The following is a 24,105-nucleotide window of genomic DNA, read 5'->3' on the forward strand; positions in this document are numbered from 1 at the left end:
TGTTTGTGTGCTAGATGAAGTTTACACAGATTAAATTAAACCATATATATATATTCAGAAGAATGCTAATTTTTAAATAGACATATGTTTGATATACATAATATAGCTTAGTTATAATATACAGATTTTAGGTTAACATATAGCTGATAATTTATCTTTGTATTGTAAGAATGACATTTAACAATGCATTTACATACAAAACTGTTTTTATTGTGTTTGAATTAGATTTTCAAAGACCCTGTTCATGGTTACATTGAGCTGCACCCCCTGCTGGTGAAGATGATCGACACTCCTGAGTTTCAAAGACTCAAACACATCAAACAGCTCGGGACCAAATATCTGGTGTTTCCCGGTGCCACTCATACTCGATTCGCACACTCCATTGGGTAATTCCTCATCCACAGGCTATATTTTATTTGAAAGTAAAAAATGATGATCTGTAACGTATTTTATCTTATTTTGTTTTCCCCAAATAGAAATAAATGAATATTACTTATTTTCTATGTTGTTTAGAGAACAATGTTTTCTAACATTATGTTAGATTTATTATGAAGGTTTATTACGAAGAAGTTACTAGTAACTGCAATATAAAAAGAAGAAAAAATATATGACCGTGTGGAACACTTTCTAAATCTACTTAAATCCTGTAACTTACAGCCACTACATACTGTACCTCACTGTATACTGTAAAAAATGTTAATTAATCGCTCCTGTATTTTGGGATTCAGTTTATTTCAAAGTTTTAATAGCTTAATATACTACACCAACCCAGACAATACTGCACTTTAAACTATTAAAATATTTAAAGTTCTTTTCAAGGTTAAATGTTGTTGGAAGAAAGATCAAGATCCTATAATGCAATTCAAATTCATAAATAAACAGGAAAAAATAAAATTGTAAAATCACAAACTACTGAAAATGTTCGTTTACATATATTTTTACAGTGTATAATGCACCTTACACTCATTGTATGTATGACCCCCCCACCTACCCTTAACCTTAAGTTAAGTTGTATATACATATTTTTTTACATTTATATTATTTATAGTCTTGTTATAAGCACTTCTGGTTATATAACTGCATTTTTACATTGGCTCTGTAATGTACTTTGCACAATGACTACAAAGTTTAATAATTAAATCTATACATCAGATCATACTTGTCTACAACATAGTATTGTTAAACTGATTTGAATTATGCTTTAAATGTTAAGTTACGAATGCTCACTCATTTTCATGTGCAAATGAGTTATGGTGCGTTCACACCAGGCGCGGATGAAGCTTCAACTGTGAGTGATGTATATGTTAAGTCAATGCAAAGATGCAAATAGACAAACTGCACATGATTCGCGTGAATGAGGCAGCGTGAGTGACGCTATTTATGCAAATGAAGTGGTGCAAATTGAGCGTTTGCCTGTTTGACATGCATAATACGTGTTTCGCTCAAGTTTCACTCAAATCTGAACTACGGCAGACATTTGCTTCGCGTTAACCAATAATGAGCTTGCTCTTGTAGGGGAGTTATTATGACGTAGCGCCTGTTTTTGGTGTCCGGAAGGAAAATCCTGCTGCTGACACTGAACAATAGTTGATCAAACTGTGCTCGGCTCAGTCTAAACTACCGCTAAAAGCCTCCATCATCCAGGTATGGTTTCTGGAGGAGTTGATGAACTCACAGAGCTGGGTGCACCTCCAAAAGGATCTAACTGACTCAGACTTAGCACTGAATGAATCTACGCTGTTCATCAGCCTTCATAAAGCACATAAAGTACAGCTACTATCTCAATAAAAATATAAACAAAGCCAGAGTCACCAGGCAGACAGATGCCCAGCCCATGACGCGAATCATGCTGAAGGATGTCTATTCGCGTCTTTGCATTGACTAAACATGTAAATCACTCGCACCTGATTTACATGTCTGGTGTGAACGCAGAATGAGTGACTTTGACGCGTGAATGAAGCGAATTTGACATATGAATAAAGTAAGAAAACTAAAATGTTCATGCTTCTATTTTTGCGTGAATAGCAAGATTTATTCGCACATGCCGCATCTGTGAACACGTCATTACATGTTTCATCCCCCAGTTTCTATTCTAGGCAAGACTTTACTTGAAGGGGTGTTCATAACACTGTCATTAAACTTTGTAATCATGACATGATTAATGTGAATGAGATTTTATGCATGCATACAGTATAGCAACTGTTATTGTCATTCACTCAGTTATGAGATTTTAAATGCAAAGATGACATTGTTATGACAACTTGACATAAACAAATACATCACAACCTGTTTTTGTCTTTGTTGTGACAACTTGATGTTTCCATTACAACAAAACTCGTCATAAATCTGTCATCACTGTCATGAAGCCATTATAAAACTGTCATTGATATTTTATTTGACCTCTATACAGTGGTACAAGCTGAATTAAAATGTTAATAAATATGACCAATGGTCTTAAAATAATTTGACAGAATGATGACACTTTTAATGAGACATTTTAGTGATAAACAGTTTGTTCCACTCAAAACATGATCAGAAAAATATTTATGACAGTTGTAATGACAATCATGTTTATGACAGATTTATGACAAATGTTGTTGTCTTGGAAGGTGTCATGACAAAGATGAAGACTGGTAATGATGTATTTATGTCAAATTTTCATAACACACAATGTCATCTCTGCATTTAAAATGACACAACTAAGCAAATGACACGTAATAACAATTTTAAATTGGATTCACTATGACATGTTTTATGTATTGATTAAAAAGGTTTCATGACAGTCTTATGAACATCTCTTCAATTAGAGTGAAATGGTTACCCAATTCTGTGACAAGTTCCATTCATTAAAAACTAAATCATGTTATTTGATAATGCAAGGAAAAGTACCAATTAAAGAAACCTTTTGAAGCACATTTTTTAATTAAACTGACATCTGTACTGTACCTAGATCAGGACAGAGAGTATTTGTTACGGATATGTGATGTAAACTGTGTTAAAATTATGTAGACGGTTAACCTTCTGAAAACAAAGTCTGTTGAACCCTTGGGTAAGTGCTAAACATGTATTTTCCATGCCATGAAATGAATTTAATTTATTAGTTGTGTGTATTGTGTGCAAGGGTGGCGTATTTAGCTGAATGTCTCCTCAAGCATCTACAAGAGAATCAGCCAGAACTCAACATTGACGCAAGAGATTCCCTGTGTGTTCAGATCGCTGCTCTGTGTCATGATATGGGTGAGTAGCACAAACATTCACCCTTGAACTCTGCGCTAGGTGTTTTGTGAAAAGGCTTCTCTGCACTGTACATATTTAGGGCCACATTCAATGGAATAAACATTTCTCAGTGTCAAAATGGCCCTCAAATTTCTAAGTCGATCAATAAAAACAGTCCTGCAGTCTCTGCTGTAGTCCTTATGTTAGAGAGTTTATCTATTTTTAAATCCTCAAGGGTGCACAACCTAGGTGATCTTCCCAAGCCCAGTCCTCGGGACCCCCCCCCCCCCCCCTTTTATATTTTGTACAACATAGGCTCATTCTGAAAACGTAGTCTTATATACGTTTCTGGAGATAGCGAATTATGTAGCCTGAAGTACATATGGCTTACTAACCCCAGGTCTGCATGTGTGCTTCATGCTTCTGTCAGTCTATGTCGCTCCTGTCGCTGCTTCATCTAAAACTCCACATCTAGAATCCTCTTAGTCTATGCTGACATTATCTTCAGCAGCTCAAACACTCTAATGGCTAATGGACAGACGACTGCTTCTCACTCAGGGCTGCTGTTTATGCTAATGAGGGAGAGATGGGCACTAGTGGGCAGGGCTTTCCCCCTCTGATGACACGTACAAAGGCAGAATGTCAATCAAAGTGTTTCATTCATCAAGTCTGATTATAACAAACACAATTCAAACATGTTCACCATTAGAGGCTGCCGGAGATACTCACACACTGCTGACACACACTGCTAGGGCTAAACCCTGCATAAAAAGCATTTCTGCATTAAGGGTGTACTTTAAAAATTATAAAGATTAACTATTTGGCATTTAACATATTAGTGAATTAGTGACAAATTCAGGATTGTGTTTATCTTGTAAGCAGGGCCAAGGCTGAATAAACTAAGTCAACAACACTGAATTAGAGCATGCTGTTTATCTGTCAACCAAATGCATGTAAAAAAAAAAAAGTCTTAATTCCGACAGACATTAAGACATGTGGCATAAAATATTAGGGTAAAAATCAAGTTGAATTTTAATCATCATGCATGGGAGCTTGAGCCAGAAAACAACAAAAACTAAAATTGATCATACAAAAAATAATCAGTGAATGATTCAGGGATGTTGTGTTTTTGATCTGTTAGGTCATGGGCCGTTCTCTCATTTGTTTGATGGCATGTTCATCCCTGAAGTCCGGCCTGGTAAGAGTTTTCACAATTAGTTTATTTTATGTGTAATTTTAGTTATTTTATTGCAGATGTTGCTGAAAGTTTCCACTGCACAAATTCCATTATATTCTAAATCACATCTTCGCTATAAAGAAAAAAAAATATATATATAGTGTACAGGGATCTTTATATTATGTACACACTAAAACTTGTTTATTGTGACCTGATTAAGAAACAAAAGTATTATTAGACAATATAAACTTTTCTGTACAATATATAATATGTGTACCAAAGTTTTTACATGTCACACTTTTCTGATTACACCACTCCCCTACTGTAAACAACAGATCTGAAAACTCACATGAAAAAAATGGTAGTAATTTACAGTAAATACTATTGTATAGTAACTATACTATAGTAAATTGAGGAACACTTTACAATAACAGTACATAAATAATGATGTGTTAATATGTAAACTAAACATTACTTTATTATGCATTAATGATGAGTTAAGGTGCAAACTAATCATGAACTAACTTTATTGACAACATGAGTTCTTAAAGGGCACCTATGGTAAAAAATCTACTTTTCAAGCTGTTTGGACAGACATATGTGCATGTATGGTGTATAGACCGTCATATTGCGGTGATATAAACACACCCAGTGCTTTTTTTTCAATTTAACAACATAAAAAACGGTGGACCAATTGGAGCGGTTTTCAAATCGACTGCAACTTTACGTAGGAGAGCGGTCCCCCCCCCCACCAATATTGATTGACAGGCGCGTCATCATATCCTCGGTTTGTTGATTCACGTCCGCCATTTTCAGCGTGAGTCGAAGCGATATCACTAAAGGAACACGCTAGCTCTATTTTTAGATGCAAGGCTCATTGGGCTCAACACAAGATCAATATTCTCCACATTATCGCTCTAATCAGAATTATTGGTTGTGTCTTTAGGTAGGTTTGCAAACATGTGTACTTCTCATTGAGTCTACCTTATACTTAAGTCGTTTGCATTTCTCGCGATCCCAGAAGCTCCCTGTGATCTTAACTAGGCGCTGCTGTACCTGACGCAGCGCCATGCATTTTAGAATTCTAAACATAGGTTTCTATCAGGGTACACACAACGGCGCTTCAAGTCGACGGCTGTGCGCCACGGACTGTGCACGCTTGGTCTGTGTCCGTGAATGCTGATCCTCTCACCCCTGCTCCTTCTCTCAGTCTGCCTCTGTTGCAAACACAGAGCGGGTAAGCTCATGGCCCTGCCCCCTTGTTACGGTGGCGGGAAGCCGAAACTAATTTACATGTGAAGCAACACACCCCTAAATCAGCGAGCTGTGGACACGCCCCCAACATGACACTTTTTAACACATTATAATAAAACAATCTGAATTGTGTTTTAAACTGAAGCTAAACTGACACACTCAGAAGAACCATAATATTAATATTAAATCATAAAAAAGAGGTAAACTATGGGCCCTATAATTACTTGTTAGTGCATGTTGTTAGGTAATGTATCAATTAGCATTTCAGTTTAAGCTAAATGAAACCATCATGAACTCATGATCTGTTAATGTATAGTTATGTCATGACTTTACTTGGAGAGGGAACATCACTATTAACTCATCCTTAACCCCATCATGAACTCCTGTGTTTAATCTGTTCATGTTGATGTTGACTGAACACTTCTATTGTTATTCAGTGTAAATGCACTAGACGGATGTGCATAAGGAGTTCATGAGTTAAGAATGGGTTAATGATGATGCATCTCTCCTGATCATGATAAATCATGATATCATGATTTAATTAAACATTAACCTATAATGAGTTCATGATGGTTAAATTAAGCATAAATGAATGTGGTAATGTATACATTTATTAACAAACAAGCATGTACTAACAAGTAATTAAGGTAGTGATTATTCACACATGAACTCATGTGACTCATGATTAGTGCGCGCCTTATCTCATCAATAATTCATAATAAAGTAATGTTTACTTTACATATTTACACATCATTATTCATGTACTGTTATTGTAAAGTGTTACCAATCATTTACTATACAATACAAAAGCATTAATTGGCGTGTTATAGCATGTTTAGAATCACCACAACAGATCAATTTATTACTTTTTACTATAATATGGTGCAAAAGAAATATAGTATAAAGTACTTTAGTATTTTTGTCATGTGGGTATGTGGGAAAAGAAGGTGTTTTGGGCTATATATTCTTGGTTTAAATGCAGTCAAGTAACCTGTAATTAGCAGTAAAATAATGTGTTCATTCATGAGTAATGCATTTATAGTATCTGCATGACATAATCCCTAAAATCTGTGTTTTTACATCTTTTCCTCAGACTGCAGGTGGCAGGTAAGCTTCACAATGATGTTATAAGAATGTTATTGCATGTTTGATACATGTTTACATTAGAGAGCTACATAGTATATACAAATACTTGTCTTTGGGCACAAATTAATTTAAACTTGTTCTTGCTACCCAAAATAATTCAATTCTTTGATTAAACACAACATTTCTTTGTACTGTGTAGCATGAGGATGCGTCTGTTCAGATGTTTGACTGCATGAGAAAGAAAAATGGACTGAAAGAAGTGATGGAGTACTATGGATTGAAACTTGATGAAGATATTGCCTTTATTAAGGAGTTAATTAAAGGATGTAAAACTACAGTTGGCCAGGTATTATTGAATTCTTCCAGCCTTGGTCAGGATATAATTTAAAGGTACTGAAAATGTTTTCTTTCTTACCCTGAACAAAGACGGGAAGACCTGAAGATAAATCTTTCCTCTATGAGATTGTTGCTAATAAAAAGAATGGCATTGATGTGGATAAATGGGACTATTTGGCACGGTAAGCACTCGTACATGTTTCTTAAAATGAGTTTAGCGCTCACTGGAGCTAGCTGTCTTTGTAACAAAGATGCTTTTTTTGCTTGGTCCAGTTATCTGAATATAACTGATCAGAATCAGCAACTTTGCTAATTTGTTCCTGCATGTAGTGGTCCAGACATAATCATATTCAGGGCTTTATCATTTTGGTCCTGAGTGCACAAAAATACTGATACAGCAACATGTTCAACCTCTGTGTTTGTGTTCTTGATTGCAATAACATGTTAAATTAATCCTGTATTTAAATAATAGAATAAGAATAGATTTTATTCCTTGTTCAAGCCCATTAGCTGAACCATTGCGCTGGATATTAAATCATGTTCAGCAGCTTCTGTGAACACAATGTGATCTAAAAATGTAGACATTTACAAGTGGCATTAGGCCTCAGATAAGTGAGAAGATCAGTCTTAACATAGTTTCAAAATTCCACACTTAGCTGATGATTAATTATAAGCTTGTTTGACATGCTGTCCTGGGAGAGAGCCCTGAGCTCACAAGATCCTCGAGCCTGGGGCTCACTCCCGTTTAGCAGGGCGAGAGGGGAGTTTGAGCTCAGGTAGATCTGGAGAACTCCCCTGCTGTAGTAGCTAATGAACAGATAGTGATAACTACTTACTAGGAGCACGTCTATGTTGCCGATTTGGATTAGTCAATTCACTTAAGTTGCAGGTTTTTGAACTGTGGGAGGAAACCGGGGAACCTGGGGGAAACCCACGTGAGCATGGGGAGAACGTGTAAACACAGAAACGTTGGCTGGCTTGGTAAGGACTAGAACCAATGACGTTCTTGCTGTGAGGCAACAGTGCTAACCACTGGGCCACCATGCCACCAATCTATAAACGGAGGAGGAGTAGGGGTGGAAGGGGGGGTTCTTCAAAACAAAGATGGCTGTTATATGGAACTGAGGGTATTTATAGTGGCTTAGGAATCGTCTGATTGGTGAATCATAAGTTGAATAATGCGGGAACAGCTGCAAGCAATCATAAGCATGTGATCCTCTTGAAATTAATTTATATATAAACTTCACTTATTATTCTTGCAACAAAGTAGAGTTAAAGGTGCTGTATGTCAGTTTTTGACTTCTAAAGCATAAAAAAACTTAATATGTTTGCAGATATTTCAGAAACATGCCCAGTGAACATTCTTGTTTATCTGACAAACAATGCTAATGTCAGTATAACCTATATCTATAACCTGTCCACTGCAAGTTTACTCAAATTCAGCACTCCAGGTTGCCTTGCTGAAACACGTGTATGCTGTTGTTCAGCTGCAAGAAATTGAAACTGTTTCTAAAATCAAATTTCTAGGTGATGGTTTGGACATAAACTCCTTTAACATGGAAATATTTCTTTCGTCTCATGTCACCGTGGGTAGTTAGCATACAGTGTAGGCTCGACAGTCAGGCTCACTCTTGGGGCTCCATTTTTTCACGATCCATGCTCAAAGTGCAAAGCGCAGGGCGCAAAAGCATTAAGGGCATGTCCGAATCCACTTTGCTATTTTAAGGACGGAAAAATCCGCTTTGCGCCGTGGATCATGGTCTTAAAGAGTTGAACTTATTCTCTTAATGAGTTATAGGTGTGTTTTGAGAATAAACCAATCAGAGTCTCATCTCCCATTTCCTTTAAGAATCAGTTGCGTCACGCCATAGCAAATTTACTATTCACATGGCAGACTTTGTAAGTGGAAAAACTGAACGCTTCACTAGCAAGAAAACAGTTAAATAGAGCATCTACAGCGTGATAATGACAGATGAGCCTCATTATTTGTTTTCACTTTAGCTCTCGTGGATAGGGAAACTTCTTGTATGCACAGACATCCATTAGCCTTTGTAAAGCACAAATATTTCATTGAAAACAATTTCTAAATTCAGTTCTAATTTTCAGCAAACGAATAAATGAACAATAATAACAAAGTGTGTTCAAACAACTGAGTTCTATCCAAATACACATGCTGTGCCCCATACGGTCTAAAACCTGACAGGTGGACAAATCTAAGCTTGTTTTCAATAAAACAAATATAATTATGCATATAATAAATAATACTGCCAATAATAACAACATTATACAAAAGTAAATTGTTATGAATAAACTGAAAAAGCAAAAAGCAAGCTAGCTTTCAGCCGCGCCGGCTTCCTTTTAAAGGGGGGAAGTCCGCTTGTGATTGGTCATTGATGATGTCATCGTAGTGGTAATGATGACTGGCATCTAGCTTAGCCAATGGGGAGATGAACTGGGCAGAGAAAGATGGAAAGAGAGAGAGAGAGAAAAAAAAAAAACGAACACAGGCACAGATACTGAGCCGAAACAGTAGGCTAGAAAATCCTTTAATCCTTTATATTTATATCCTATATATATCCTTAATATTTTAATTATTTTTCATTTGTAAAAATATTTGCATATTGCTCTACATCTTGTGTGTATTAAGCAGTGTGTAAGCGAGACACATAACTAATACGCTCTGCGCTGGACTTTAGACCGTCTTTGTTCTGGTCTATAGAACAGACTATTCTAGTTTCTCAAAATAGGAACGCGCCAGCAATGCCACGAAATAAATTTGACCATTATTGCTTCATCTATTTCTGCATTAGTTTATATCCTTTTTTTTTTGTTCAGAGACTGTCATTATGTTGGAATCCCAAATGGGTTTGACCAGCAGCGCTTGCTGAAATCTGCACGCGTCTGTAAGGTGGATGGGGAAAATCACATCTGCTTCAGGGACAAGGTACATCACTTTTTCACCTACACCTCTTTGTAAACTTTGTAAACTTTCTGTAAGCTTTGAACTTTTTTTGAGCTACAAATGCCTATGTGTCAGCATAGTGGCAGATTCAAAAACAAGACTAAGGTCCTACTCTAATGAGGCCTAATGATGCGGCTTGTGTCCATTAGGTTAAGCGCAAATAGTGCATCTTATTGGAATAAGCTAATTACCTGAATGTCTGATCGACATAGACAACATAACTAAAGAGTGCAACTAACAATGACAACATGTTTTGATGTGATCGATCATCAACCAATTTCATATAAACTCATTCATCTTTTTCCTCCCCATTACATATCAGATTGGAAATGCATTTGTTTTTAATATAAAGGAAATATTTTTTAAAAAATTGCAGTAATTAAAATGTGATATATCAGCCTGATCTCACGAGGAAACGTAAGTATTTTACGTTTTGTCAGTTTAGTGGCTAATTCAGTCGGTGTTCAGTCGTACAAAATTGTACGATTTTAAAAAGGAGGCGTGGCACCTAACCCCACCCCTAAACCCAACCGTCATTGGGTGATGAGCAAATCGTACTTAATTGCACGAATTCATACGAATTAGCCACTAAATCAAAAAGTTACGAATTGCCGTGAGATTGTGTTGGATATACTGTAAAGCAACAAATCCATGCTAATTCTACGCCCTTATGTGAACAGATCCTTTTTTAATATGACAAGTTCTAACATTACCAGTAAACTGCAGGAATTCTGTGTCCTGCACGCAATTCCTTCCAGCAATTTACCACTATTGTTTGAAAGAAGCTCGCATTTCTTTAGCTTTAAGTAAGCTTTCTTTAATTCAATTCAATTCAATTCCCCTTTATTTGTATAGCGCTTATACAATGTAGATTGTGTCAAAGCAGCTTCACATAAAAGGTCACAGTAAATAGGAACAGTGTAGTTCCTATACTTTAGCTTGGAGCTCTGCTTCATGATGCTCTATTTCCCTGACAGGTGGCTGAGAATATTTATGGCATGTTTCACACCAGATACACTCTTCATCGTCAGGTCCTTCAGCACAAGATTGGCTACATCATTGACATCAAGTGGGTTTTATATTTCATGCATTTATCTGCATGCATTGTGGTTTATCTTCTGATGTTTGGTATTCAGACATATTTGTGTGTCTCTTTTTTACTCTAGGATTACAGATGCACTCATAAAAGCTAATGATAATCTGAGAATCGCTAATGCCATAGACAACATCCTGGACTACACCAAACTGACAGGTTAGAAAACTGGGTAGAAATCAAGACAAATGACTCATAAAAAGATTATTTAGAAATGTCTAAGTATAAAATAAACATAAAAATGATTAAATTGAGTAGATCTGTGTACTAGACTGTGAAACTAGACTTGGGTATTTTGAATTGAGTGTATAGAGCAGTGTTTCCCAACCCTGTTCCTGGAGGCACATCAACAGTACATATTTTGGATGTCTCCGTTATCTGACCCATTAACTTCAGGTGTTGGAGTCTCTTCTAATCTTCTGATGAGTTGATTCAGGTGTGTTTGATTAGGGAGAGGTTGAAAATCTGTACTGTTGGTGTGCCTTCAGGAACAAGGTTGGGAAACACTGGTATAGAGAATAGAGATGGAAAGTAATTTGTTAAGTACAAACTAAAACTCTGTGAATATTTCCATTTCTGTCTTTCCACAGATCACCTCTTTGATCAGATCCTGAACCACGCAGATCTGAATGAAGCTCGACGCATTCTGGAGGACGTCGTCAACAGATGTCTGCCCAAGTTTGTGGGAGAGGCCCGACTGAATGATGTCACATTAAATGTAGCTATGTCCAATATAACAAATTTACTTCATGCTTAAAGTTAACGTGTATGTTATTAGACAATCAGAGGTTTGATCAGAGGTAATTCAGCTGCATTCTTTAAAATAATATGTTAAAGTACAATGTTCAAGTAAATATAATGTGTTTAAGCAAATAAATAAATACACATAAAATATAAATTCCAACACAGGCTCATTGGGAATATGTGCCCAGGGCTACATTTTTGAGAGGCGAAAAAATGTGCTTGCAGATACACATGGCTGCATTTTGTTTAAAACAAATTCTACAGGGCGCAACTGATGGCCACTTACCTCAGTGTGGATAACTTTTCCAATGTGACTGGTTTGCTCAGTAGCTCAGCAAGTATGGCGACGAATTTGGGAGGTGAAGCAGACCAGAGTTCGAGTCCAGCAAAGGGCGATTCCAAAAACCTCTTACAATGAAACCTCAAAAAAGTAGTTTTTGATTGTGGAAAAAGCACATGGCCATGGTGGCTTTTCTTTTCTAGTTTGCTTTTGAAAACACTATTGGTTGGGTTTAGGGAAGGATATGTAGGTCAGTTGATATCAAGCTGATATATTCTGCACAATAAGCTGACTGACTTCTGTGTGAGAAGGATAATATTAAAATTGGCAGAAATGTACAAATGCAGTGTCCTCTGGTGGATTTATGAGAAATGAGAAAACGTGGCTCAGTGACATATTTCAGATTGTCAAAAATGTAAATGGATTTGTCAACACAAGAACTAAAATCACATGATGCAGGGTAAATATTTGTCATAAATGTAGCCCATTAGAAAGGGATCTCCAATGAGCCTGGGTGGAAATATTGTGTTAAACACACAGATTTAAAATTACATGTAAGTATACATGTGTTTTTGCTTTATTTAATCTGTTAATGTGTATTGTCACTTCTAGCTTCATCATTAAATTTGATCAGCAGATCACACCTAGTTGTCTATTCAGTGCTGAGTTTAACACCAGCAACATTTGAAACAAACATTTTGATCCATGATATATTGCTGAAGATAAAACCGTTCAACTTCTATCTTGTGACTTTGTTTGCATGTATAAGAGTCTAGTTACTCTTCGAATCCTTTAGGGAGAACTGCAGGACAAACTTCCAGATCAGCCCGACAAAGCCACCAGGTGTAAAGTGTATCAGGTATTCAATCACAGCTCATCTGGCAAACATGTTTGGAAAAGGAATGTGAAGTAAATCCTCTTTAAATTAATTTAATTAGTATTTATTTGTTATTGCAAATTCAAAATGGCTTTTAATGTTTGACCAGAAGTTTACATATTCTCAAAAATGAACATAACCATTTAAAAAAAAATGTCTGATGGTAAATCAGACTAAACATTTACTATTTTAGGTCTGTTAGGATTACCTAAGTGATTTACATTTGCTAAATGCCAGAATAATGAGAGAATGTTTTATTCATTTCTAGACAGTCAAAAGTTTACACACATTTCTCTATAACTTTGGTCAGATGTTTTGGGTCTCCTTCCACAAGCCCCTCACTATAGTTTGCAGGACTTTTGGCCCATTTTTTCAACACACATTTTCTATAGGATTGAGATCAGGACTTTGTTATGGCCACTCTAAAACATTCCCTCTGTTGTCCTTAAAGCACATTTGAACTAATTTGGCAGTATGCTTAAGGTCGCGGTCTGTTTAGAAGACCCATCTGTGCCCAAGTTTTAATTTCCTGGCTAATATATTGAGATGTTGCTTCAGTATTTCTACATAATGTTCTTTCTTCATGATGCCATCTATGCTGTGAAGTGGACCAGTCCATCCTGCTGCAAAACAGCCCCCCAACATGATGCTGCCGCCCCCATACTTCACAGTTGGGATGGTGTTCCTAGGCTTGTAACCTTTCCCCTTTGTCCTCCAAATGTAACACTGGTCATTATGGCCAAACAGTTCAATCTTAGCTCCATCAGAGCACAGCACATGTCTCCAAACATTAGTCTTTTCCCAGTGTAATTCAGCTAATTGTAATCTGGCTTTATTGTTGATTCTGGCTTGTTGATTTTCACATGTTGTCACACAAGGAAGCAGTGTGTTTGAGCTTTTCCTTCAATACTATTCTACAGTTGTGCCTCACATTAACTCAAATGTTGTCAATTAGCCAATCAGAAACTTCCAAAACCTTGACCATCATCATCTGAGCTTCTTCAGAGGCAGAATAATCTGATTGTCTGTAAACTTGACTGTCAAGAAAAGTTATAACAATTTCTCAAAACATCTCTCTCATTATTCTGCTATTAAGCAGAACAGAAACACATCTGATAATCCTAACTGCCCTAAAAGAGAAAAAGTTTAGTCACATTAACATCTGACTTATTTTTTTTTAATGGTTATGTGCCTTTTTATACAGTGTATGTCAACTTATGGTTTCAACTGTATATATATGTATTTACTCTACATTAGAACAAACATCTTTATTTGAATTAATACTTTCATATTTCTAATTACATTTTTTAGGGGGAAAATATGCATCTTATTTCCAGATTAAGTTTTTTATAATTAGTTCATTTTTTGCCTGACGTGACTTACTCAAAAACGGACACAATCCTCAAATATATTTTGACTAGGTTCATTTCTAATCAGTGCATCATTTGACTGATTTATTCTTCCAAATCCTCAGAGAAAACTAAAGGAACACTGGAACAATATGATAGAAGTCGAAACATCTCTACAACCAGAACACAAAAAGGAATTTGACATTTATGTATGTTTCAATAATAAAAATAAAACAGCTCATTTTCCATATCTACACCTTCTTCCTATCTTTATATTCAGCCTGAACACTCTTTACTTTCAGGTTCTTGACATGGGTTTTGGTGAAGTGGGAAAAGAGCCCATTGAAAACGTTCATTTCTACAAAAAGAACGACCAAGATAATGCTTTTAAGATGGAGAAATACCAGGTACAAAATGTGATTCATCTCAACCATTTTATTGTAATTGCCTCGCAGTTACATTCAATCAGTTGGCATGACTGTTGTTCTTCTTTAAATTAGGTCAGTTTTTGCTCTTGCATTGAGAGAGGCTGATAAACATGTTTGGTTTGTTTCTCATTACTGCAGGTGTCCAGTCTCAAGCCAACAAAGTTTCACGAATATCTTGTGAGGGTGTACTACAACAATTCTGATGGCAGCTATCAGAGCATTCAGCAAGAAGCTCAGAACTTCTTTTATCGGTGGTGCAGGGAAAATCAATTCATTGATTCTGATCTAGGTAACTGTCGTGTTGTATGATTTCTGTCATATTTGTGTATAAATGTTGTCTTCGTCCTTTTATATTTGCGTTTATAATTTGCAGAAGTCCTACTGTATGCCCCAGAGTATGTTGTTGTTGCTATTATTAGGCTCTATGGATTTTAATGTGACATAATCTGTAATCACATCACATCTGTTATTAATTTCTTTAATTACATTTATAATTACACTGTTGACCATCCCTTACACCTTATCACCCTTTAACCTACTCATGCCACAAAACCTGTTCCTACCATGACCCATATGCCACCTCAAGAGCAGCAGAAGTTTTTTTTTTTAAATGCATAGAAGTTAAGTCCACTTCATATAATATAAACAATAAGGTGGAGAAAAAAAAGCTAGACAACAGCTGAATATAGCTTTAAATCACAATATCTAATGCCAATCAATACCAGTGAGATAAGTGAAATATATATGTACAAAGAAGATACATTTACAATATGCATGAAAGAAATAACAGTTTACCTGGAGGACAAGAAGCATCAAAATGAGTAGCTTAAATAATAAAAAAATATGTAACAAAAACCCACTTTTATTAAACCAACTAAACAAATGATCAATCAATAATGAATCAATGAATCATGAAATGAACCTCTTCGGCATACAAAACGTCTTAACTACACCAACCAAAATAAAAACATAAACAAATAGCACAAATAGCAGATTGACCTATGTACTGTAAATGTACACTGTAAAAACATGCAGGGTTCCACATAATTCATTTATGTTGTCCCAACACAAATCGATTAAGTTAACTTAACACTTTTAACAAATTTATGTGGATAACATAACAAAATTAAGTTGTCCCAATGAAATCTCAAGAATTGTGTTGTTTCAGCTCATTTTAAATAAGTACTTTGATAAAGTAAAAAATTTTATTTTTTGAGTATATGTTGTGTGACCCGCTCACTTATCCACAACCTCTCCAAGCTGTTCTCGCAAATTTAAGCACATTAGTTCACTGAAAATTGTAATAAACAAGTGATCACATGTCTAAGTACTTTAATATAAACACTGTACTTGTTATTATTTTAGAATGATGTATTAATATTGTTATTTTACATGCAGTTCTCATAGAAACCACAAAATGAACTTTATCGTATAGTATCGAAAAAGACAATGATTAAATTTATGACAGATAAACTGAAACCAAATTAAATATTCCTCTGCAAGATCTTAAATATTTTTTTTTTCAGAAGAAAAGGATACTCCAGCAGAGCAGTCAACCTCAGAAAAACCAAAAAAGGTAAACAAAAAAATTGGAGATTTTTGTGTGTGTGTGTGTGTGTGTGTGTGTGTGTGTGTGTGTGTGTGTGTAATTATTACCCCCCCCCCCCCCCCCCATTTTTGTTTAATGGAAAGAAGATTTTTTTCAACACATTCTAAACATAATAGTTTTACTAACTCAGTTCTATTAACTGATTTTGTTTATCTTGATGACATTAAGACAGCTTAAAGTGACATTTAAAGGCTTAAATAGGTTAATAGGGCTAGTTAGGCTACTTAGGCAAGTTATTGTATTACAGTGGTTTGTTCTCAGAAATAAAGGTACGTGAGCTGTCACTGGGGTGGTACCTTTTCAAAAGGTACACATTTGTACTTGAAGGGTCCATATTGGTGCCTCAAAATTATATATTGGTACATAAAATTGAGAAGAACACTTTTGTAGTTTTTAGGTAGTAATATATACCCTTGAGGTATTAATATGGACATTTAAGGTACAAATGTGTACCTTTAGAAAATTTATCACCCCGAGTGACAGCTCTCATACCTTTATTTGACAGGGTCGACACAGTAGCTCAGTGGTGTCGCACTTTGGCCTCACAGCAAGAAGGTCGGGGTTTGAGTACCGGCTGGGCGTTTCTGTGTGGAGTTTGCATGTTCTCCCTGTGTTAGCATGGGTTTCCTCCGGGTGCTCCGGTTTCCCTCACAGTTGAGACACATTCACATAGATGAATTAAATTGGCTGTAGTGTACTGTATGTGGGTAAATTATTGTGTTTGGGTGTTTCCCAGATCTTGGGTTGCAGCTGGAAGGGCATTCGTTGCGTAAAACATATGCTAGAATAATTGGCGGTTCATTCTGCTGTGGCGACCCCTGAAATAGAGACTAAGCCGAAGGAAAATGAATGAATGAATATTCTGTAGAAAATCCAAACTAATAATGCTTAAGAGGGCTAATAAAATGTATCGTAAAAAGGTTTTAAAAATTAAAAACTGCTTTTATTCTAGCCGAAATAAAACAAAAAGACTTTCTCCAGAAGAACAAATATTAGAGGAAATACTGAGTAAATTCATAATTTGGGTATACAGTATTTAAAAAAATAAATAAGTTAAATTTACAGAACGGGGAACAATTTTGAATTCAACTGTATATAGGGTGGCGCGGTGACTCAGTGGTTAGCAAGAAGCCATTCACAGCTTCACAGCAAGAAGGTCGCTGGTTAGAGTCCTGGCTGGGTCAGTTGGCATTTCTGTGAGGAGTTGTATGTTCTCCCCATGTTGCCGTGGGTTTCCTCCGAGTGCTCTGGTTTCCCCCACAGTCCAAACACATGCGATATAGGGGAATTGGCCAAAATTGGCTGTAGTGTATGAGTGTGTGTGAGAAAGCGTCTTGATTGCCTCTGGAATGGCAAAAAAAAAGCCAGAATTGTTGTAATATATATATATACATCAACAGAAGGTGGTGTACGGATGTAACTGTGTTAAAGAAGATGTGCTGTCCTGATGTGGAAGTGCTTTTCATTAACTGTAAGCCGTTTTATTCACCAAGAGAGTTTTCCTCGTTCATTCTCGTCTGTGTTTACATTCCACCGCAAGCACACGTGAGTACTGCACTGCAACAGCTGGCTGATCTGATCACAGAGACAGAACAACAACACCCGGACTCTGCTTTTATCATACTTGGGGACTTTAATCAGGCAAAACTCACACATGAGCTGCCTAAATTCAAACAGCACATTACATGCCCCACCAGAGGCAATAAAATTTTGGACCATTGCTACACCACAATAAAGGATGCATATCGCTCCGTCGCCAGAGCAGCTCTAGGACTCTCCGATCACTGCCTGGTTCATCTTATACCAACTTACAGGCAAAAACTTAAAACTACTAAGCCAGTATTAAGGACTGTCAAGAGATGGACCAACGACACAGAGCAGGTCTTACAAGCCTGTTTTGAATGCACTGACTGGGATGTTTTTGAAGCTGCAGCCACAGATCTGGACGAGCTCACAGAGACTGTAACATCATACATCAGTTTCTGTGAGGAGTTATGCATCCCTACCAGGACCTACTTGTCATTTAACAATGATAAACCATGGTTCACACCAAAACTCAGACAGCTTCGTCAGGCCAAAGAGGATGCTTACAGGAGTGGTGACAGGATCCTGTACAATCGGGCCAGGAACACATTGACAAAGGAGATTGGTGTGGCTAAGAAAAGCTATGCCAAAAAGCTGCAAAACCAGTTTTCAGCTAACGACCCTGCATCAGTGTGGAGAGGCTTAAAAGATTTCACTAATTACAAGACACCGTCCCCCAGTATCGACAGCAATAAACATATTGCAAACGAGCTGAATATGTTCTACTGTAGGTTTGACACCTATGACCAGACACCTCACACCCACCCGGACCATCTCCCTACACAGCCATCAACACCACATCAACACAGCCCGGACCATCGCCCTACACGGCCATCAATACCACATCAACACAGCCCGGACCATCGCCCTACACAGCCATCAACACCACATCAACACAGCCCGGACCATCGCCCTACACAGCCATCAACACCTCCAGCCATCTTCCTCTCCCCCCCTGCTCTTCAGATCAGTGAGGAAAATGTGCGTCAGATCTTCAGTAAACAGAAGAGAAGGAAAGCACCAGGGCCAGATGGTGTCTCACCAGCCTGTCTGAGAACCTGCGCTGACCAGCTGGCTCCCATTTTCTCCCATATCTTCAATAGATCACTGGAACAGCGCAAAGTTCCATCCTGCTTTAAGCGCTCCACCATCATCCCAATCCCAAAGAAGCCAAAGATCACAGGACTCAATGACTACAGACCTGTGGCCTTAACATCTGTGGCCATGAAGTCATTCGAAAGACTGGTGCTAGCATATCTGAAGGACATCACTGGACCCCTGCTGGACCCCCTGCAGTTCGCCTATAGAGCAAACCGGTCTGTGGATGATGCAGTCAACATGGGACTGCATTATACCCTACAACATCTGGACAAACCAGGGAACTACGCAAGGATTCTGTTTGTGGACTTCAGTTCTGCCTTTAACACCATCGTCCCATCACTGCTTGAGTACAAACTGGCCCAGCTCTCTGTTCCTAGCTCTGTCTGTCAATGGATCACCAGCTTTCTGACAGATAGACAGCAGCTAGTCAGAATGGGCAAAATCACATCCGACAGCCGCACCATCAGCACTGGTGCCCCCCAGGGATGTGTTCTTTCTCCACTGCTCTTCTCCCTGTACACCAACGACTGCACTGCAAAAGACCCCTCCATCAAACTCATTAAGTTTGCAGACGACACTACTGTTATCGGCCTCATCCAGAACGGTGACGAGTCTGCATACAGACAGGAGGTGGAGCGGCTGGCGTTATGGTGCAGATACAACAACCTGGAGCTGAACACGCTCAAAACAGTGGAGATGATAGTGGACTTCAGGAGAAACCCCCCTGCACTCCCCCCACTCACCATCATGAACAGCACTGTGGCTGCAGTAGAGTCATTCAGGTTCCTGGGCACCACCATCTCTCAGGATCTGAAGTGGGACACTCATATAGACTCTATTGTGAAGAAAGCCCAGCAGAGACTGTACTTCCTTCGTCAGCTGAGGAAGTTCAACCTGCCACAGGAGCTGCTCGTACAGTTCTACTCAGCTGTCATCCAATCCATCCTCTGCACTTCAATCACCGTCTGGTTCGGCTCAGCTGCCAAAACCGACCTCCGTAGACTACAGCGAATAGTCCGGACTGCTGAACGAATCACTGGCACTACCCTTCCTACACTTCAAGAACTGTACTCTTCCAGAGTGAGTAAAAGGGCTCGCAAAATCACTCTGGACGCCTCACACCCAGCACACTACCTGTTTGAACTGTTACCGTCTGGTCGGCGCTTCAGAGCACCAAGCACAAAAACAGCCAGACACAGGAAAAGTTTCTTTCCTCAGGCTGTCTACCTTATGAACAGTTAAATATTCCCCTACTGTGCAATAAATATGTGCAATACTTTCTCATACGCACTTGTACACAGCACCTTATATCAATATACAATGCAATACTTTCTACATTCGCACTTGTACACAGCACCTTGTAACCTGTATATTTATAACAATCTGTACATACAATTCAACATCCAGGTTTCTTCACTAACCGCATCTGTTTAATGTTCATCATTTTTTATTATTATTATTTTATTTTTTCAGATTATTTTGTGTTGTCACATGTCACTTTATGTACACTGGAAGCTTCTGTAGCCAAAACAATTCCTTGTGTGTGTGAAGCACACTTGGCAATAAAACCGATTCTGATTCTGATTCTGATATATATAAACTGTTTAAAAAATGGGAACACTAAAACACCACATCCAAGATCTGAATGAATTAAATATTTTTAATAAATACTTTGTTCCTTTACATAGTTGAGTGTGCTGACAACAAAATCACACAAAAATTATCAATGGAAATCAAATTTATTAACCCATGGAGGTCTGGATTTGGAGTCGCACTCAATATTTAATCTGATCCAACTTTGATGTAATGTCCTTAAGACAAGTCAAAATGAAGCGCAGATGTGTGTGTGGCCTCTATGTGCCTGTCTGACCTTCCTACAATGCCTGGGCATGAGGTGGCAGATGGTCTCCTGAGGGATCTCCTTCTAGACCTGGAGTAAAGCAACCAACTCCTGGACTTGGTGAATGGAGCATGACATTATGTCCAAGATGTGCTCAATTGGATTTACCTCTGGGGAACGGGCGGGCCAGTTTATAGCATCAATGTCTTCATCTTGCAGGAACTGCTGACACACTCTAGCCACCTGAGGTCTAGCATTGTCTTGCATTAGTAGGAACCAAGGGTCAACTACACCGGCATGCAGTATGGTCTCACAAAGGGTCTAAGGATCTCATCTCGGTATCTAATGGCGGTCAGGCTACCTTAGGCAAGCACATGGAGGGCTGTGTGGCCCTCCAAAGAAATGCCACCCCACACAAATTTGCCAATCTTGGTGTTCTCTGGCAAATGCCAAATGTCACACATGGTGTCAGGCTGTAAGCATAACCCTACTTGAGGACATCTGGCCCTCATATCACCCTCACGGAGTCTGTTTCCGACAGTTTGACTAGACACATGCATATTTGTCTGAGTTTTGATTTACCTGAACTGATTGTGTGGGTTGTAGAGTCCATCTCATGCTACCACGAATTTCCAGATCAGCCCGACAAAGCCACCAGGTGTAAAGTGTATCAGGTATTAAATCACAGCTCATCTGTCAAATATGTTTGGAAAAGGATTGTGGTGAAAACCCTCTTTAAATTAATTAAATTAGTATTTATTTGTTATTGCAGATTCAAAATGACTTTTAATGTTGGACCTATATATATATTTACTCTATGTTAGAACAAATCTTTTTACCTGAGCCGCTTGTATGGGTTGTAAAGTTCGTCTCATGCTACCACTAGAGTAAAAGCACCACCAACATTCAGAAATGACCAAAACATCAGCCACAACGCATAAGAACTGAGAAGTCGTCTGTGGTCATCACCTGCAGAACCACTCCTTTATTGGGGGTGTCTTGGTAATTGCCTATAATTTCCACCTGTTGTCTATTCCATTTGCACAGCAGCGTGTAAAATTAATTGTCAATCAGTGTTACTTCCAAAGTGGGTAGTTTTGTTGCATCCCAATTTGTATACTTATACTGCGCCCTAAATGTATGTACTTTTTTGTGGTTGAAAAGTATATACTTTTGAGTGTATAACAGAAGAGTATGCAGGCTTTGGGACACACTACTCCCTCATTAACAGATCGTTATGTTGTTCTGAGCCCTGTCAATCATCCACACATGATCCACATTTCTGTTGAACTTAATTGCCTACCTTATTGGAGAAACAGCAGCGGATTAATCTGTCATTCACAAATCTTTCATGCACAGAAATCTCCTCAGATCTTTGGATAATTCTGCATTCTAAATTACATCCAGCACGTAATGTACCGTGGACAATATTAGCGGCTAGAGTATGGACGCTTCTTACAATTTTTACCAGAAATAATAAACTATCCGGGAACCTTAGACATACTCTTTTCAGCATACTATGATTTGGTATACACTAATTCTATCTTCAAATACTATTTAGGACAGATATTATGCTGATTGGGATGCAGCATTTGAGTTCACAGAAGTGTGATTGACTTGGACATTGTGTTGTTTAAGTGTTCCCTTTATTTTTATTTTTTGAGCAGTATATATTCACTGTTGGTCAGCAGCAGGATGTTATATTCTCAGTTATATTCTACTTGCTTTCTAACAATAATCAAAGCAGCATCACCATTTTAATTATTACATATTTTTTACAATGCGAAATCTCCCTGAGAGTTGTACTGGAAAAATTATTAATCTAAATTTAAATAATAAGCAAGTGCAAACTATGCCAATACTATATATTTCTGTACACTTGTGCATTCATATGGACACAATGACCCCAATTCCCATTCTGTTCACTAATATATGTCTTATTTGTGTGCTGTAGATTTTCAATGATCCCATTTATGGTCAGATAGAGCTGGATAGTGATCTGGTGAAGATCATTGACACTCCTCAGTTTCAGAGACTCAGACACATCAAACAGCTTGGAGGAGCAGATCGGGTCTACCCCGGAGCCACTCATACACGCTTCGAACACTCACTTGGGTAGGGTAAAAGTCTTGTCTACTTTTAATGTACATAGTAATATTTACTCTTAAACCATTTTACTTTCTCTGGCAAAACTATTTAGAGCGCTTGTAAAATGACTTGATATATTACAAATAGTAGATTTCTTATTAAAAAAAGTCTGTGTAGGCAAGTCTGCTTCTGCATTACTGCTCCTGAGGTGTGTTGTGGATAAAGTACAAGCTAAATTTTAATTATACTTGAAAAAAAAGGACTAAAATGTATTTAGAATTATGTTATGATATAATATTATATTTCTAATTATGGGGCGGCACGGTGGCGCAGTGAGTAGCGCTTTTGCCTCACAGCAAGAAAGTCGCTGATTCGAGTCTCGACTGGGTCAATTGGCATTTCTTTGTGGAGTTTGCATGTTCTCCTCGTGTTGGTGTGGGTTTTCTCCGAGTGCTCTGGTTTCCCTCACAGTCCAAACATATGCACTATTGGGGAATTGGGTAAGCTAAATTGACCATAGTGTATGTGTGTGGATGAGTGTGTATGGATGCTTCCCGGAGATGGGTTGCAGCTGTAAGGGCATCCGCTGTGTAAAACTTGTGCTGGATAAGTTGGCGGTTCATTCCGCTATGGCGACCCCAGATTAATAAAGGGACTAAGCTGAAAAGAAAATGAATTATTTATTGGGAATTTAAAATTATTTTCAGCTGTGCCTAGGTATATCCAGATTTTCATTATATGGCACCTTTAAAGTTTCACATGTTTGGGAGCAAGTTTTAGCATTGAAACTGTTTATGAAATACTCTTAAATTTACTGACATGCCCAATTTTTTTTTTTTTAAAAGACCAAGCTAACTTGCTGAAATCAGCTTTTTTACACCTCTGTGAGGCAGAGTTTCTATAAATTTTAACAACAACATCTGCACAAACATTCCCCCAATATTGGCTGGTTGTGATTAATATGTTCCTTCTTTGTTAGACTAATAAACGCATTTTCATGAAGTACAAATTATAAAAATGTTAAATGAGAAAACATAACATGCATTTCTGAGAAAGATCTCATTTAAAAGGATATTGATCT

At 37.7% G+C, this 24,105-nt stretch overlaps 1 protein-coding gene across 2 annotated transcripts in view; it reads left to right on the forward strand.

The window, feature by feature from the left end:
* LOC130222024 (uncharacterized) overlaps positions 1–24,105 on the forward strand; it is a 38,184-nt gene that overhangs the window by 4,234 nt on the left and 9,845 nt on the right. Inside the window, exons 3-18 of one of the 2 annotated variants that reach the window (XM_056454637.1) lie at positions 226–386; positions 3,122–3,237; positions 4,358–4,414; positions 6,741–6,754; positions 6,933–7,079; positions 7,160–7,251; positions 9,905–10,013; positions 11,009–11,100; positions 11,198–11,283; positions 11,715–11,842; positions 12,945–13,007; positions 14,500–14,583; positions 14,677–14,781; positions 14,941–15,091; positions 16,329–16,378; positions 22,891–23,051. In XM_056454637.1, the coding sequence (XP_056310612.1) occupies positions 226–386; positions 3,122–3,237; positions 4,358–4,414; positions 6,741–6,754; positions 6,933–7,079; positions 7,160–7,251; positions 9,905–10,013; positions 11,009–11,100; positions 11,198–11,283; positions 11,715–11,842; positions 12,945–13,007; positions 14,500–14,583; positions 14,677–14,781; positions 14,941–15,091; positions 16,329–16,378; positions 22,891–23,051 (1,616 nt within the window). The remainder of the gene's footprint in view (positions 1–225; positions 387–3,121; positions 3,238–4,357; positions 4,415–6,740; positions 6,755–6,932; positions 7,080–7,159; positions 7,252–9,904; positions 10,014–11,008; positions 11,101–11,197; positions 11,284–11,714; positions 11,843–12,944; positions 13,008–14,499; positions 14,584–14,676; positions 14,782–14,940; positions 15,092–16,328; positions 16,379–22,890; positions 23,052–24,105) is intronic. The other variant, XM_056454646.1, reaches the window with a different exon arrangement.

Source organism: Danio aesculapii, chromosome 1 (genome assembly GCF_903798145.1).
Source record: "Danio aesculapii chromosome 1, fDanAes4.1, whole genome shotgun sequence".
NCBI lineage: Eukaryota > Metazoa > Chordata > Actinopteri > Cypriniformes > Danionidae > Danio > Danio aesculapii.